At 40.6% G+C, this 11668-nt stretch overlaps 1 protein-coding gene across 1 annotated transcript; it reads left to right on the top strand.

Moving 5' to 3' along the window:
- Positions 1–4541: 4541 nt before the first annotated feature.
- LOC124403467 (C-type lectin BfL-2-like) lies at positions 4542–11339 on the top strand. Its single transcript, XM_046877241.1, has 5 exons — positions 4542–4602; positions 5357–5713; positions 6571–6900; positions 6983–7086; positions 10420–11339. The coding sequence occupies exons 2-5, from the start codon at positions 5494–5496 to the stop codon at positions 10516–10518; spliced, it is 753 nt and encodes a 250-aa protein (XP_046733197.1). The 5' UTR covers positions 4542–4602; positions 5357–5493; the 3' UTR covers positions 10519–11339.
- The last annotated feature ends 329 nt before the right edge of the window (positions 11340–11668 follow it).

Below are 11668 nucleotides of genomic sequence, written 5' to 3'. Positions count from 1 at the left end.
CTCGCCCCAAAGTACCGGGTTCGGTACTCCCGTGTCGAGCTGTCGTCCCATCTCCTCTAAAATCTCCGCCTGGTACGCGGACAGCAAAGTCACCGCTTAACGAGCACACTGACTGCGCTGCGTGTTGTACACCCTCTGATGGATGGACGCCGTCAATCTCTCGATTTTCCCAGGCAGCGCAATTTGAGAGGAGGCAGATATGGAACGCCGATTCGGATGGAGGTGATAAGCCACTGAAGGCTCCACGGCTGGGGGTCCGGCCAACCCCAGCTCTTCCATCCCTTGAATCTCCAGCTTGGAGCACCCTTTTGCGGGAAGCTTGCTTTTGAAGGGGCTAGACCAGTAGCGAGACATTTCCTTCATGCAAGCTGGCACGGCGGGCAGGAGCTGTCTAGCGGCGGGTTGAGCAGGCGGCAGCCTTTTCCCGTCGTAAAGGTCTCTCACCGCTCCCTCCGCGTCCTGGGCCGTGGGCCAAGCTAGTCCTAGCTTCGCCGCGGCTCGTTTGCATACCTCGTGCAGGTTACCTTCGGCCTGTGAGGTTGCATCGCCCGCGCCTGGGGTCTCGACTGTTGGGCCGGAAGGGACCACTGTCGCCCTCATCCTCGCCCTCCATATCCAAGTCGAGGAGGTCTGAGTTCGCGTCTGCGTCCTCGCCGCACGGTCGCTCCTCATCCTCCGCGAGGAGGTTATCAAACAGAGGCGGCATGACCGCGATTCGCCTCCATCAGGTCCGCCCAGCTCGTGGAAGCTCGCGGCTGATGTTCAACGATCAGACCTCGCGGCGGCGCCGGACAGACACGGGTCCTGTTGGTTAGCCACCGCTACTCTCAGCCGTCTCTCCAGATGTCTCACCGGCAGCGACGCCGCAGTGAGCGATGCTTGAGGGTCCGCGAGCGACGCTTGAGCGTGCCGGGCCCATGCACGTGATGCACATCGGGTGAGGGTCCCTGCCCGAGATGGTCGCCCACATGATGATGGACACGGGCGGGATACAACCTCCTGATCTTCGACTCATTCCCTTTGGTGGGGGGGATGATCGTAGACATGGCTGAGTACGGTAAAATTAGACTCGTCACAACACGTTAGCCTGCTGATGTTCGCAGGGTAGTTAGCCCTCGAAGGCTTCGCCGACGCCGCTAAGCCTGCAATAGCTTGACGCTACTACGTCCCTACCGTGTAACTTAATACCCAGCAGGTGGAATAGGAATAGCTCGCCGACGCGGACGCTATTCCGTGATGTCGCCAGCACGATTCCGCACGACTGACCTCGCTCGGTGGCGGAATCCAATGACGGCCCGCACGATGAACAGTTAAGCGAAACCAGCCGAGAACAGGAAGTGCTGAGAGAGCTAGTGTAGTCCCTCACGGGAAGAAAGCGCGAATGATGTTAGAAGGGTCGACCTGAGGGATAAAGGTGGGCGGAGCCTGATCTCAGGTCGACCTGTCTGTCAAGACAGACGTGGTGTCATTAGAGCTTCCGTAGTTGGTCACGCCCAAAGCGATTCCCATAGTGAAACACCGAGCGAAGTTAGAAAAAGAACTTTGCGTACCTGTTGCTCACAAGTTCATTCAGAATACCAAAATGCTGGAACATTTCAGATCTTGTAAAAGCTTTATAGTGGATTTAGTAATGTTAGCAGACATAGGTCTTGGAAAACCTATGGTTTTCGAAAATAAGACTTCAGAAAGCAAGTAATCATCCACCAGAATGACTTGATTACTTTCTGGGATTCGGTTCTGCTGATGTACACTGGTAAAGAGCATCCTGGATATACTTATCTATTGCTCTTTTCTCAGCCACTGACTAGGAATAAACCCAGTCATTTGGAAGCGTGGTTTCCTGGACTCGGTCAATAGTGCAGCCGTATGGTTTGTGTGGTGAAAGACCACTAGCATTGGTCTTAAGAAAGCCTTCTTGAGATCTTGGTATTTGAGATATTGGATGGGATCATGACTGTAGAAGAGCTTTCATGGCTTTTAATGCATGAAGATGCCAGGTTTAGCATCTACACTGAAGACAATGCTCATGACAATGATTGGGCCAGGGGGTAATATGCCATCAGGTGAGTAGTCAGAGAGACAGCAGTCATTGCTTTAAAACTGGAGTCTGCAACAGGTTGAGATTTACGACTAGCATTGTACTTTTATAGGATTCATTTTATTTTAAACTAGTTTTTCTGTTCTTCTCACTTGGCATAGCAGCTATAAACAGTTTCTTACAAATCTGTTTCTCTCTTTGCTCACAAAATGTATACAAAATTGTACCTTTGCACTTAGTTACATTTAAAATAAACATCTACATAGATACTAGTGGTGGCAGTGGTGGCAGTGGTGGTCTAGTGGGTAAAGCTCTGGGTTACTGTTCATAAGGTCAGGGGTTCAAGCCCCAGCACTGCCAAGCTGCCCTGTTGAGCCCTTGAGCAAGGCACTTAACCCTATCAGCTCCAGGGGCGCCGTACCATGGCTGACCCTGCGCTCTTACCCCAGATTCCAGATAAGTTGGGATATGCAAAAACCTAAAGCATTTTACTGCATGTCGTACCCTATGTGTATGTGACAAATACGATTTGATTTGAAAACCTTGTAGTGATCATGACAAAATCTGTATCTGTCTTTTTATTCATTCTATCTTTCCACAGACTCACTAACTGCCACCAGTAAGTTCGTCTTAATCACAATTTACATGAATTGGACAGACGCCTGTGATTACTGTAGAAAAAACTATGCAGAACTTGCCACAATGAAAACCTCTACTGAGCAGAACCAAATCAAGTCAATTGTGCCTGGAGATGCATTTGTTGGTCTGGTCTCGGCCCAGTGGTCTGATTACAGCTTTTTTCCATTCCGGTACTGGACTGGAATATCAAAAATAGAGACAAGCCGTATTAATAAATGTGTTGCCATGGTGATATCTGACTCTGGAAAGTGGAACATTTTTGATTGCACTCTCCAAAACCCATTTATTTGCTATGGAGGTAGGTATCCACTTAATTAGATCTGTTTACTCCTGAAGAATAATCTACTTCGAAGATTTGATACAGGTAAGAGATATAACTGAGAAATGGAGACCAAAAGCTAATTTACATGAAGGATGTGTATGTATGGATGTATCAACTGCAAATGTTGTATAAAAGTGTTTTTATCAAAGTTTGTGAATATCTGCAAGTTACCCTTCCCAGAATTTATCTATACAATACATTCAGAACGTATTCAGACCACCTTCATTTTATTTATTTTTTTGTTATGTTGCAGCCTGATACCTCATGTTCAAATAAATATTTCTCATTAGTCTACAATCAGTACCCTATTTTGACAAAGTGAAAACAGAATTCTAGAAAAGTTGATAAGTTCATTAAAAGAAAAAACTGAAATATACTTTAATGACAAAAAAGCCAGGACTTTGACTCAAACCCTATAAAACAAACTCTATTTCATTTTTGAACATCTCTGCAGAGACCCCAAAGTGGCTACCAGCTATCCCCATCCTATGTGACCAGCTTAAGAGGCTTTACAAAAAAGAATCTCAGAAAATACCCTAATTCAAGTTGTGGTATCAATCTGCAACATAACAAAATAAAAAAAAATGGAAAGGGGTCTGAATACTTTCTGTATGCCTATTCAACATTCTGCTAAATTTAGGGAGGTATAAAAAATGCTGTTAAGCTAGACTGACTTCTTAAAAATAGAAGTTTTAATAGTTTAACAAAATATAAATTAAATAAACAGAAGAGAAATCCAAATCAAATCAATATTTGGTGTGACTACCCCTTGCCTGCAAAACAGCCTCAATTCTTCTAGGTAAACTTGCACACCGTTTTTGAGGGACCATGGCAGGTAAGTTGTCCCAAACATCTTTGTTTTTTGTTTCCCCTTTTGAATCAGAGGAGACCGAAAGCAAGGCAACTATCCAAAGTTAAAGTCTTCAACTCCAAGTTTCTGTTGGTATGTGAATTGGAGTAGATCTGTAGAGTATGTGGGCTGATCATGGTCTGTAGCTGTTGGAGGACGAGTCTCACCAGGGTCTTCCTGATGTGGGACATTAGAGTCACTAGTCTGTAGTCTTTGGCTGCACTGCTTTCAGTGTGTGTATGCGGATGTTACAATTTTTGTCCAATCAGATTTCAGCCTCTATGTGCTGCCATGTCAATCTAATCTGCCCAGGGTCTTCAAAGTCTGTACTGCTGGCACTTTTACCTTAGTCTCTATTAGCAATGGGTCTGTTTCTTTAACCAATCAGATTTCATATTCTCCTCAAGCTGGCCCAGAATAGCGTCAGCATTTTTCCGCCCTCTGATTGGTTGGTCAGAGTGAAACTGTTACAGCCAAGTTCAAACATGTCTGTAGCTCTGCACATTAATACATCTGAGTTAGACTTTTTTACGCCCACGGAGGAAGAGAAATTTATTTGGTCTCGGACATACTTGGAAATCCATTTTAAAGAAAAGCTAGACATCATAAGGAGAGGTTGGCCAACCCCGAAGCTAGCTAGCTTGTCTCATACAGGCAAAGGGTTTGTTCGCCACTTCCAGACCAGTGAATAAGAGCCATACCACTGGCTTACAGCCTTTAGGGAGCGGTGCAAATTATGAGTCTGCATCTCTGGTGAGTAGGTTGTATTAATTTTTTTTCTTCATGTTTTTGTCATGTTATTAGACAAATATTGATTCTGAACTGCTCCAGATAATGTAGGTGGCACAGTTGTAGTGTAGAGGTTTGGAGCTTGCTTTAGTAAAATGGTATTCAGCCCCCATATGTGAAATGTCTCTCTCTGTAATGCCACACGTTGTTATATTGCATTTTTGTATGATATTGATGGTTTCTATAATTGCGAAGTGATAGTGGTGGTATTAAGAAGTGGATTAAGTCGGGTTAGTCCCCACTATAGGCCCAGGTACCAAATGCATGGCCTGCCACTGATCGCCATAGGCCTCTGTTTGCTTGGAGAAGTTAAACTTGCATTGTCAGAGAAACTCAACAGTGGTCAGCAGAACACAGAGGCTATAGGAAGTGTCTCTTGAACCTGAAGAGCTCAATACTCAGGTGATGTTTCCCTCTGGTGGTGCAATTGGGATATAGTAGCTGGAACCTTTACACATAAATGTATTCATCATTAGCACCTGCTTGGTATAACTAGTTCATCATACACTGACTCTGTTCCAACAAAATCCCTGACTTTGTGAAAATGTACAAAGTGTATGAATTGATGCTAGTTTGAAGCCAAAACAGTAGTCACATAAAATAGTGATTGATTTAGATTTTTCTTCAGTTTGCTTATTTTGCATTTTGTAGATTTAACATTAATTAGAACATGGGAAAAATACTGCATTGTTAACATAAATACATATTTTTTTTTCAGCTCCACCATTTCAATCTGTTTCGAGGCTCTACCATGCTGTAAGATACCTGAAGACCTGGTCGGATGCTCAGCGTTACTGTAGAGTGAGGTTTACTGATCTGGCTACAGTGGACAGTCTGAATGATGTGTACAGAGTGATGAATCAGGTGGATCTAAGCTATACTGGTCTTTTATGGGTTGGACTGCAGAGAGCAGTGGGTACAAGCTGGTGCTGGTCTATGGGAGATGAGCCTCTATCTGACTACTTTAACTGGGCTAAAGGAAACCCAAGTGGCATTGGACAATGTGTATCACACATGAATGGTTTATGGAATGATAATGACTGTCAGACACTACTATATTTTGTATGCTACAGTGGTGAGTCAATTAAAACTTATAAATTATAAAGTAATAATATAAAATATAAAAGATATATTTTGTACAAAATATATTTTATGTGCTTTGCCTTAAACTCATTATATTGAAATAAAATTAATTAGCTAAAAATATATTAGACAACGGAAGCACATTGCATTTACAAAGAGAAAAAAAAAATCACAGAAAGGATCTCATAATTATGACTTATTGTCTCATAAATATGACTTATTAACTCAAAATTATGACTTAGTATTAAATAATTAGGACTTATCTCATAATTATGACTTAATATCTTATAATTATGAGAAGTTGGGTCAAGCTCTGGTTTAGCTTGCTGACTGTATATTAGTTTAATTAGCCAATTATGAGATACTAAGTCATAATAGTGAGATCAGGATCTTATAATTATGAGATACTACTCATAATTAGGAGACACTAAGTCGTAATTATGAGATGCTAAGTCATAATTATGAGATACTAAGTTATAAATATGAGATACTAAGTCATAATTATGAGATACTAAGTCATAATTATGAGATACTAAGTCGTAATTATGAGATACTAAGTTATAATTATGAGATACTAAGTCATAATTATGAGATCAGTATCTCATAATTATGAGATTCTTTCTGTCATTTTTTTTCTCTTTGTGAATGCAATGCGCTTCCATAATAGACAGCTGTGTGATGATTTCTCTGATTAACGAATAGTTTTTAAATGTTACAAATTGAGGCTTCTCAGCTTCAATCCAAAACTAAGAAAGCAATCTAGTATCAATTATTTTGGAGTGAAGGATTACTATAACAGGAACTCTATTAACTTTGATACTTTCCATGCTTATTAAAATTATATTACAGAGGGTACGGGTTACATCATGGTCAATATTACAAAAACTTGGCAAGATGCTCAGAGTTACTGTAGAAGCACCTACACTGACCTGGCTCGCATCCACTCACCTTGGGAACAGAACAAAGTGAACAGTGTAGTCGGTAGATGGGTTTCTGTCTGGATCGGCTTGTTCCTAGACAATTGGCAGTGGTCTGATCAATTGAGCCGTCGTTTCAGAAACTGGGCATTGGGACCACCGAGTGTTGGAACCGGCGACTGTGCTGCTGTGATGGCAGGAAAATCTGGAAGATTGATGAATGACAGCTGCACTGCCCTGCACCCATTTGTCTGTTATGGAGGTGATTCAATTAAATATGCCCGTAGCAGAGAAATAATAACCTAGAAATGTCTTTGTGACTGTATGTTTGCTTTCCTTTGTAGATGTGGACTCAATGATCAAAAAACAGATCATGGAGGTGAAAATATCTAGTGATAAAATGACGAACCTGAACGATGCATCAGTGCAAGCTGTGATCCTGTATGAAGTATGTAACTGTCATGTAGTAGAGTAGCTAACTTTTACTCTTAAAGGGAAACTGATCTCACATTGAGCCATATCTCCCACCTGTTTCATTCTTATCCGTCATATTAAAGTTGCTTTGGAGCATTTCTCAAATCACCCTTAAGATTTGCAAATCATAAGTACATTCTCAAAACAATGTGTACAAACAGCACAATACATTGGATTTTTCTTGCAAAAGCCTGTTTTTTGCTCAAAATCCTTATTTTGTCTCTCAAAATAAAGTATTTGTGTCAATGAACATACAGTGAGAAAAATATGTATTTGAACACCCTGCTATTTTGCAAGTTCTCCCACTTAGAAATCATGGAGGGGTCTAAAATTGTCATCGTAGGTGCATGTCCACTGTGAGAGACATAATCTAAAAAAAAAAAATCCAGAAATCACAATGTATGATTTTTTTAACTATTTATTTGTATGATACAGCTGCAAATAAGTATTTGAACACCTGAGAAAGTCAATGTTAATATTTGCTACAGTAGCCTTTGTTTGCAATTACAGAGGTCAAACGTTTCCTGTAGTTTTTTACCAGGTTTGCACACACTGCAGGAGGGATTTTGGCCCACTCCTCCACACAGATCTTCTCTAGATCAGTCAGGTTTCTGGCCTGTCACTGAGAAACACGGAGTTTGACCTCCCTCCAAAGATTCTCTATTGGGTTTAGGTCTGGAGACTGGCTAGGCCATGCCAGAACCTTGATATGCTTCTTACAGAGCCACTCCTTGGTTATCCTGGCTGTGTGCTTCGGGTCATTGTCATGTTGGAAGACCCAGCCTCAACCCATCTTCAATGCTCTAACTGAGGGAAGGAGGTTGTTCCCCAAAATCTCGCAATACATGGCCCCGGTCATCCTCTCCTTAATACAGTGCAGTCGCCCTGTCCCATGTGCAGAAAAACACCCCCAAAGCACGATGCTACCACCCCCATGCTTCACAGTTAGGATGGTGTTCTTGGAATGGTACTCATCATTCTTCTTCCTCCAAACACGTTTAGTGGAATTATGACCCAAAAGTTCTATTTTGGTCTCATCTGACCACATGACTTTCTCCCATGACTCCTCTGGATCATCCAAATGGTCATTGGCAAACTTAAGACGTGCCTGGACATGTGCTGGTTTAAGCAGGGGAACCTTCCGTGCCATGCATGATTTCAAACCATGATGTCTTAGTGTATTACCAACAGTGACCTTGGAAACGGTGGTCCCAGCTCTTTTCAGGTCATTGACCAGCTCCTCCCGTGTAGTTCTGGGCCCTACGAGGTGAGATCTTGCATAGAGCCCCAGTCCGAGGGAGATTGACAGTCATGTTTAGCTTCTTCCATTTTCTAATGATTGCTCCAACAGTGGACCTTTTTTCACCAAGCTGCTTGGCAATTTCCCGTAGCCCTTTCCAGCCTTGTGGAGAAGTACAATTTTGTCTCTAGTGTCTTTGGACAGCTCTTTGGTCTTGGCCATGTTAGTCGTTGGATTCTTACTGATTGTATGGGGTGGACAGGTGTCTTTATGCAGCTAACGACCTCAAACAGGTGCATCTAATTTAGGATAATAAATGTAGTGAAGGTGGACATTTTAAAGGCAGACTAACAGGTCTTTGAGGGTCAGAATTCTAGCTGATAGACAGGTGTTCAAATACTTATTTGCAGCTGTATCATACAAATAAATAGTTTAAAAATAATACATTGTGATTTCTGTTTTTTTTTTTTAGATTATGTCTCTCACAGTGGACATGCACCTACGATGACAATTTCAGACCCCTCCATGATTTCTAAGTGGGAGAACTTGCAAAAGAGCAGGGTGTTCAAATACTTATTTTCCTCACTGTATCATTGCCATCAAAATAAGTCCTTTTATCATTGTTTACAGACAAGATAGTCAAAATGTTTAGTCATTTTTTTCAATAAGACAGTGCTTTATTTTAGTATTTACTGGTGTAAACTATGTTTTGGATTACAAATATTGAAAATGCACAAGGCTAAATTTCTTCTAAGTGGCAACTATGAATTTCAACAGCATAAATTTACACATTACTGAATGTGGGATATTGATTGTAAGAGACTGGACAGGATTCACACTTTTTTATTCTTCTTTACTAGTGGACTGACAAAAGAAATTGCAATATAATGTCATTGTAATAGAAAATAAAAAGACACAAATTAAAATTCCAAAAAGGTAAACATAGGAAACACTTCTTAGGAATAACTGTGCATGCCGCACTATACAGTGCAATCTGTCTCTACTTCCTGATGTCCCAGTCTGTCGGGCCACAGATTTGTATCCACAACAGATATCATCCCGTGCAATACAGCGTGGAAAAAATCTTCTGGAATGTCTTATCGCTGTGATGTCCTCACATGCTGCATCCATGGCAGCCAGCAGGGTCATCTGAGTATGTGGCTGGCAATCATAGACCTTCCACCTCCATGCTTGTTTAAATTCCTCAATTGGGTTGAGGAGTGGGGAATAGGGTGAGAGAAATTGCATCAGCATCCTGTTATAGAAATGGTTAGGGTCAGAAACCATTGCCTAATGGTGTATGAGTGATGGAAACTCACATTATCCCAATGTATCACATACTTTGGTAAATCATCTCGAAATGGACCCCTCTCATCATCAGGGATGAGAACCATATAGAGGGTCTCTAAGAAGGTGTGGAGATGCTGTGTGTTGTATGGGCCTATAAGGGAAATATGAGATAGCACACCCTGCTCTGACATAGCAGCACACATCGTGATATTTCCTCCCCGCTGGCCTGGCAAATCAACAGTAGCTCTGTGGCCAATGACATTTCGACCACATCTTCTGCTTTTGTTTAGATTGAAGCCAGCCTCATCCACATATATAAAGTTGTAGGGTGGTTCACTTGACTCCAATTCCATTATATGCTACAACCCAGAAGATACCTAATTTGTTATGCACATTCATTTCATTTCACTAAATACAGTTATATCAAATGTACACATATTGCATGTTTTTTTTTCTACAGCTATAGAAAATGTACATAAGTCACACATGCTGTATTATATATGTCACTATAAGAAGTTTATGTAAATTAGATAAAGTATGCCCATACATGTTTTACCTGTACATACTGGTACCGTTGCTCCTTCACTCTGTCACCATTCCTTTGAAATGGTACACGGTGCAGCTGTTTCATGCTCATGTGGTGTCTCTTCAACACCCTATTGATAGTTGAAATGTTAACTACTGACAACTACAGACAGGACCAAGATATTAATCACAACATACATTAATGCAAAGTGTAGAGTTTTACCATTTGGTTTGTGTGTGTTTTTTCCACAGATTGAACGAAAACTGAAATCAAACAGAATTAATCAAAATGTCAAACTGAGCTGGAGAGTGAGGCCTGATGGACGTGTCTTCAAGAAGGTTCAATCTTAGTGTCAGTAGTGTAAAACTTTAAGCTGTTTTGGAATTGCCTTTTTTGATCTGATACACATAGCTGTTACTTTTTAGATCTAATAACGATTAGAGGTATGCTTACAGTATATTTAAAAATTAAAAATATTAAAACATATAACATTAAATTAAATGTGTCACTGTTTTTTTGTAGGACATTATCACCTGCAAACATGTTAGCAGAATGTGATATGTTTCAAAATGCATTTCTATGTCTTTCATTTGTGAATTTAGGTAAATGTTACATTTAAAAGTGACAGTAATGCATGATAAATGACCCCATCTGCCCTGGTTTAGATAGTGTGATGTGCATTGGAATAAATAATTAATGCAGGAATATACCTTAAATGAGAGCCAATCCAGATCATCAGACAATCAGAAATAAAAAACAGGCTACTGTCAGGCCATTTACCAACTAGACAAATTAGGGAGAGTTTTGACAATAAGGAAAGAACTAGGCAGCATCAAACCAGAACAACAGTTATAGGAAACTGGCACTTCTTTGTGAAGGTTGAGGTCAGGCTGGATTTATTCTTTACTACTATTTTGCTGCTCATCTTTCCAGCTCATTTGCACCTACTTTTTCTTTTTGCATTTTGCATTTTGCTTACGCTCCATGACAAACTGAGCTCCCTGCGTTTCTTCATTACACATTACATTTTATACATGCTTTTTTCATAAATTTGCATCAACTTCTGTCTAAAAAGGACCAAACACTATATCCGTTCAAATGCAATATTTAGCTACTGTAACATTTTCTGATGAATTTTTGTTGTTTTGATGAAGATACGATGTGTAGTAAAAACATGTGGTGCTGTGATAAAATTGAGTGATTTATATTAAAATAAAACCTCTTTAAAATTAGACTGGTTTGTAATTTTTTCTCTTTCAAACTTATGGCAAATCTTTTTGCGTGCTTCTGGAATTCATGTACCGTGGAATATACCGCGGGTAAAATAAGTATTGAAAACTTCATCATTTTTCTCAGTTAATACATTTCTTAAGGTGCAATTGACATTACATTTTTACCAGATGTTAAACATGTGTATTATGGCATCCAAAGAGTTCAATTTTGGTCTTATGTGACCAGACTATATTCTAATAGTATTTCACAGGTTTGTCCAAAGGTTGT

This window comes from Silurus meridionalis, chromosome 2 (assembly GCF_014805685.1).
Source record: "Silurus meridionalis isolate SWU-2019-XX chromosome 2, ASM1480568v1, whole genome shotgun sequence".
NCBI lineage: Eukaryota > Metazoa > Chordata > Actinopteri > Siluriformes > Siluridae > Silurus > Silurus meridionalis.
This window is presented reverse-complemented; position numbering and strand designations above follow the sequence as displayed.

Excerpts from the sequence above, each read along its gene's own strand:
- LOC124403467 (XM_046877241.1), top strand. The coding sequence starts at position 5,494 with ATGAATCAGGTGGATCTAAGCTATACTGGTCTTTTATGGGTTGGACTG. Across the intron at positions 5,714-6,570 it reads ATATTTTGTATGCTACAGTG|AGGGTACGGGTTACATCATG; the intron begins GTGAGTCAATTA and ends ATTATATTACAG. Across the intron at positions 6,901-6,982 it reads CCCATTTGTCTGTTATGGAG|ATGTGGACTCAATGATCAAA; the intron begins GTGATTCAATTA and ends TTTCCTTTGTAG.